Source organism: Schistosoma mansoni, chromosome W, assembly GCF_000237925.1.
Source record: "Schistosoma mansoni strain Puerto Rico chromosome W, complete genome".
Classification (NCBI taxonomy): Eukaryota; Metazoa; Platyhelminthes; class Trematoda; order Strigeidida; family Schistosomatidae; genus Schistosoma; species Schistosoma mansoni.
In genome coordinates this window covers 35,525,060-35,531,383 of record NC_031502.1, presented here as the reverse complement: position 1 = coordinate 35,531,383, position 6,324 = coordinate 35,525,060, and the positions used below count along the sequence as shown (strand labels likewise).

The following is a 6,324-nucleotide window of genomic DNA, read 5'->3' as shown; positions in this document are numbered from 1 at the left end:
TTATGTCTGATGTTCGATCACCTTTAAATTCCAGACTTATATAAAGGCTTTTCTTTGGGACTGAATAACTAGGATTCCTATCGACGCTACTTCTGTTCATATTCTTCTCTATGAACCGGTCTGGGTAGCCATTTTTCAACAAAGTTTTCTTGAGGAACGCTAGTTCTTCGTTGATGCATTCTGTACTACATATCCGAAGAAAAGCCTTTATATAAGTCTGAAATTTAAAGGTGATCGAACATCAGATATAATTAAAAATCGTTTAACAACAACGATTAAAAGGACATTTAACGCTGCTAAACTACGAATAACCTTCACTAGTAAGAACTTAATTTCTGTATCCATAAAAGATAAGCTTCCGTGTTTGGTCGCCTCTATGTGCATCTACCAGTTCACCTGCTCTTGTGGAGCAAGGTACATCGGCCGTAGCCAGCGCTCGCTTTCAATTCGGATACGAGAACATATACCAGTTTGGTTCTACAATGGTGGAAAGAAAGCAGTTCGTAGCTCCATACTTGAACACTTAATCGACTGTAATCATTCGACGAATCCACAGTCTGATTTTAAGGTTGTTTATATGATTCGTTCAAATCTACCAAGATTTCTTCGGATCAAACTTTTAAAAATAGCCGAAGCTCTTACCATCCATGAGCTCAAACCACAAATATGCGTACAAAGGAAGTACGTTTTATCATTATCGTTACCATGGCCTTAATATTATTATTATTATTATCATTCTATTATTATTATTATTATTATTACTCTATTCCCCTTTACTTATGTCTTATATTCTCATTATTTTATTCATGAATACTCATCATATCACCTTATTTATTTATTTTACACTTCTATGACCTTTAATGACCTTTAATTATTGTAACCAAAACATTTTATTCGTCTTATTATATTCACTAAATCTATTGTTATTATTCATATTACGTAATCTAGTATTATAATCTTGGTTATTAGTGATCATATTTCCTCACGAAATTAGTACTTTAAGAAAACCTTTTCATATATATATATACGATTGTACAGCTTGATAATAAATTCGTTGAAAAGAGATTCCTTCGCTGAACTCCGTGTTTTAATTTTATATATATATATAAACCAGAAAAAACTCTTTATGCACCTTTATAAATTATATTGTCTAATTTAATGTAACACAATCCCTTGATTTCTTTTAGAAGTACAATATAATAATATGAAAAAACTAACGATTTTAGAAAATTTCCTCAGTCTAACTTACTAGTTAACTTACGGAAAAAAAGTAAAGGAGACAGGTACCTTTTATGGTTAAATTTTCTAAAAAAAAAACAATCCCTAGGGTCTTATTGACTTTTGATTATTCTCATTTTACCTTTTTCGTATCATCATTTTGAAAAACAAATTAACTAATCAGTCAAGATTTAAATTAGATAAAATATCTAATAATTAATTATTAATTTCTCTACTACTCCTAGTATAAAGAAATAAAACTTGATATAATATCAGAAGGGGGTTTGTAGAGATTTTGGTAATTTTATAGTTGAAATCATGTATCGACTGAAGTTTGACCACCATGAAAATCCTGGATGCTTACTGCTGAGGAGTCCCACAATAGGACTTCCAGGGCTTCCAGGTTTTCCTTGATGGTCTAGCTATTCTATTGAAACATTATGAATTTTTCCAATTTCTTTAATATTAGCCTATACATTACAAATTGTTTCATTATTGAACTACTAATAAAGAAACTATACAAGACACTAAAAAGTAACAAATAATAATTTTTTTTGAACTAATTCTATATTTCGACTTATAATATTACGTAATTCAGTAGTGTTTAATCAACAACAATAATTTTTAATTCCAATAAAGCAATTGTACTGACTAGTTGTAAGACAATAACTATCAATAATTAATAATAAATATATAATTTAACACCTTTTCATTGTAATCGCCTTTTGAAAACCACTAATGTTTTGTTGATTTTAGTTATCAGGTCATTTTCGATTTTATTTTTTTAAAAATTTATTTTCAGAAATTGACACTTAAAGATTTTGCATCTGAAGTGAGAGCGAATCTAGACATTGATATGTTTATCAAAGAAGCAACTCTTTTATTGGATTTAGATGGATCCACCCTAGAGGATATAATTAGTTCAATGTTAGAAGCAATTTTTGATAATCGTCCTATTGTTGATACAGCAACATCAACAACAACAAACACAACAGCGAATATGACACCAAGTAGTCCTAGTTCTCCTGATGATACTGATTCAAATCAATGGTCAAGAACTTCAGCAACTACAACTAGTGGTTTTGGACCAAAAGTGAATTTTTCAATAACTGGCAATTCAGATAAAACCAACTTGTCAAAACTAGACATTGAAAATATGAAGCTTGAAGCTAAAAATTCTCTTATGATGCAGATCAATTATCAGGGATATACATGTAAGTTATATCTTTACTTACAAAACAAAATACTGTACATATAATGCTCACACTTTTCTATCTGTTTTGTATGGTACTGTTTAGTATATACTACAATTTTAACTAAATTTTCCCCAATGGTCATTCGTATGCAAAGCATGAAATTTCTGTCATTGAATGAAATGGTCATGTGTCCTTAAAGCAACGTATTATTGTTGTCGATCCCTTATAACCATTAACCGTTCGACAATTTTTTCAATGCCAAAGATTTCAGAGTAAAAAGATGTGTTTGAAATCTAATCGATAGAATTCAATCATCAGTAAGGACTTTATGACGCCATACTAGGTACTATAAAATAATCTAGTGTTTAAAAGTTGGTTCATACAAATAACTGAAAACCTTTTAATGACTATAATTGTTTTTATTTCACTCATTATTCTCCGAGATGATTGTTGAAGTTTATTGGATTAAGTTGAAGTCTGATAAATAAGGCATTTGGGAGGTAACGACTTAACGATTGATGACTGATAAGTGATTTCATAATGAAGTCAATACATATCACCTTCATTTCGTACGACGAACAGCTATACTTTTGAAATTTAGTTTATACTACTTTCAACATGGTTAATGAATAGATATTGTTATAAAAGTCTCAGAAAATTCAAACGTTATTATCCCTTTTAATATTTCGCTGAAAATGAAACTTTGGGAGACAATTATTTAATAGAACATTTTCTCTAAGATTTACAAGAGTTTCAGTTAATTTCTTAGATCGTATCTTCGCCATACTTTATTTGACCAGTTTTCGTGTAGGGAGTTTATCATCTGTTTTGTTTTTTTCTTCTAGATCAGAGGCTTGCAAAAACAATCAAAGGAGTTTCACTGACAGATGATGATTGTTTGTCAACCGATCAAAGTTGGATTTGTGCCATGTAAGTAGTCGCCTTAAATAATAATAATAGCACTTTAATTGTACAACCATTCATATATATATATATATATATATATATATATATATATATATATATATATATTGACGAATATAAAGTTTGTTTTCTCAACTATAGTGATAATGGGAATAACTGAATCTATTTATCGATAAATAATCAAAACTTTCATTTCGCACAAACTGATGGATTTCCTAGACTATCCTTTAGAAATTATTTACTTAACTGAAAATTAGTTATCTTTAGGGTTATTTCAGTTGGGTAACTTCAAACAAGCTGCATTTCTGCTATTTCTTTTATCACAATTTATCCTTCTAATTTAAATCTTCGACCAAATAGCTTTTAGTTTCAATCTCAGTGTTGAATATTAGATCATGAAAACTATTCATAAGTGCTTGATAGATGATCAAATCTTCAATTAGTTTAAGAACTATCGAAATACAGGAGCACAATATTCAAAGGAAACTAAATATCCAGACAATGGTTTAAACAGATTATGATTTCAGATATAACAGATTGAGACAGTACTATGATAATAAAACCATTAATTTTCTAAATTATTTACTTCATTACAACCCTAGAATATGCGTTCACCGTTGTGTATATGAGTCTCTTAGAAATGACTATACAAAGATGCCAATTATTAGGATACTTTATGAAAGACAATTAATTGTTATTTGAACACTATTTATAAGATTATTTCAAATTATTTCTATCAATTGAACCAGGTGTTCATTAAGATCAATTCATAAACGTTATCTTGCTTTGGCACGATTAAATAATCCAGTTAATTTTGGCAGATCAAGTGAAGGAACTTATTTGATTGTACTCATAATAACACCAACAAAAGAGGTAATGTTAATATTTGTATACATTATATTAAATTTTGATGGTTAAAATAAGTTAATAGCCAGTAAATAATTAGTAATCTCTTTAGTAACAAATTTAACATTAAGAATCTTGAAATATTATCAAGTGGACTAATCACAATAACTTTAAACTAATTAATGGTCATATAAACTTTTGAATTCAAACGACTAACTTTATAAATCCATTTAATTACCAAGAAAATAAATCCACAAAGTTCACTAAGTATTGTTTGTTTAAATCTTCCCATTGATGTTTAGGACTGCGATTGGTCAGTCTCTTATTAGCATATGTGTATATTGTGCGTATTGCCTCGATATTGCCTTAATTCACTCCATTGCACAAACAAGTGGCTCTCAGGACTCAGTAGCTGAAAGGATAACGCGACGGCGTTTGAAGCGAAATGTACTGGGTTCGAGTCCCAGAGTGAACATCAACTCTGAGATGCAGGTACATCCAGCTGACGAGTCCCAAATAGGGTGAAACGCGCTTTGTCCTGGATTCCACTGCTAGCCACTATCCATCTTTGCTTGTAAATCCACAAAGGTTTGTTTCTTAATTGCTGTCCTTTGTTTTTTTAATAAATCCAATATCCTAATTTATTAGAGAATCACTGGAATATGCATCGAATCGAAGTATTATAACAACTGTAGTTTAAATTTAGATTGACTGAATGTACCATACACTGAAACGTTAATTTGTAGATTTATTTTTCATTTATGATTTCATTTGTTAACTACATTAGAAATTTACATCTTCACTGGATAAAAATAATCATTTAAAGTGATTATAATTTAATTAATAGGAAATGTTTCAGTAGTATTGTTGTGAATGAGAATAAAGGTGGCGGCAACCAAATGTATATTGATACATTACAGAAGATCTTAGTAAATTCTGAGAATCATACAGTGAATACTTCATTCATAAAATGTCAATCAATTGTTTCAGAATTGATTATTCCACACCGATCACTCTTTGTTTTCGTTGTCTTCGATCTTCTTGACCTTCTGCCCCCAGGTATTTCACTATCGATAAGTGATACATACTACTTATAACTGTCAACATCAGTAACACACACTACAGTATTGCACAGCTCTTTGAATAATCTCCTCGACATACAGAGAGATTGCTGGATAGAAACAAACGACTACAACATTTCTTCAACATCACATTTTGAAATGTTTTCACATATAACTTAATAACGATTAGTTTAAAACCATTTTCTCATTACAGCTCAAATTACAAACCACATTTATGTATTCATTAGATAGTCAACTCATCTATCTAATTTTTTTTCATCTTTAGAAAGGTACCAAAAGTGAAATTGAAGTTGGTCGAACATTTGGTACAATCCTATCTGACCCAATATTTCGACAAGAATTATTATTTGCTACTGATGAAAAAGAAGTAAAGTTACTATTATGGGATAGAGCACAACAATTAGCAGCGCAACAGTCAACTGATAGACGTAGATCATCACAATATCTTGATATTAGAAATCAAACTTTTAATTTAGTGAGTTATTAGTAACAAAAGACAAACAATTATAATTATTATTATGCTACATAGAAAATATGTTTTCTGATTAAATAACATGATTATAATTACTATAAAATGAATTAAAATAAATATAGAATAAATATTTCAAAATATTGTATATATATATATATATATATATATATATATAGTGATCAAATCATGACTGATTGCATGTTCAGTCCACGGACATGTGATGTAGCGACTGTACCATGGAAATTATGTTCACTTTCCTTATGTGGATCGGATGTTAACGCTAAGTTAGAGGAAGAATGTAGTTGTTTGGTGTGGGGATAATCGAATGTATTTGAATATAAAATTACAGAACATCTTAGTAAAATCTGAGAACCATACAACAAATACTTCATTTGCAAAATGTCAATAAATCGTCTCAGACTTCATTGTTCTTTCGTTTCTGCACCATTCATTGTTCTCGTTCTCTTTTCTTTCATCTTCTTAACCTTCTGCCTACACGTGTTTCACTTTCTATTGATGACACATACTACTTATATCTATCGACATCAGTAGCACACATCACATTATGAACAGCTGGATAGATACT

The 6,324-nt window shown here is 29.8% G+C and overlaps 1 protein-coding gene across 1 annotated transcript in view; it reads left to right on the top strand.

Annotated features, from left to right (window-relative positions):
* Smp_136030 (putative anion exchange protein) overlaps positions 1 to 6,324 on the top strand; it is a gene marked incomplete at its 5' end in the record, with an annotated part of 52,299 nt that overhangs the window by 8,340 nt on the left and 37,635 nt on the right. The window contains 4 exons of the mRNA XM_018789505.1: positions 2,021 to 2,432; positions 3,260 to 3,344; positions 4,088 to 4,211; positions 5,532 to 5,741. Of these exons, the coding sequence (XP_018654942.1) occupies positions 2,021 to 2,432; positions 3,260 to 3,344; positions 4,088 to 4,211; positions 5,532 to 5,741 (831 nt within the window). The remainder of the gene's footprint in view (positions 1 to 2,020; positions 2,433 to 3,259; positions 3,345 to 4,087; positions 4,212 to 5,531; positions 5,742 to 6,324) is intronic.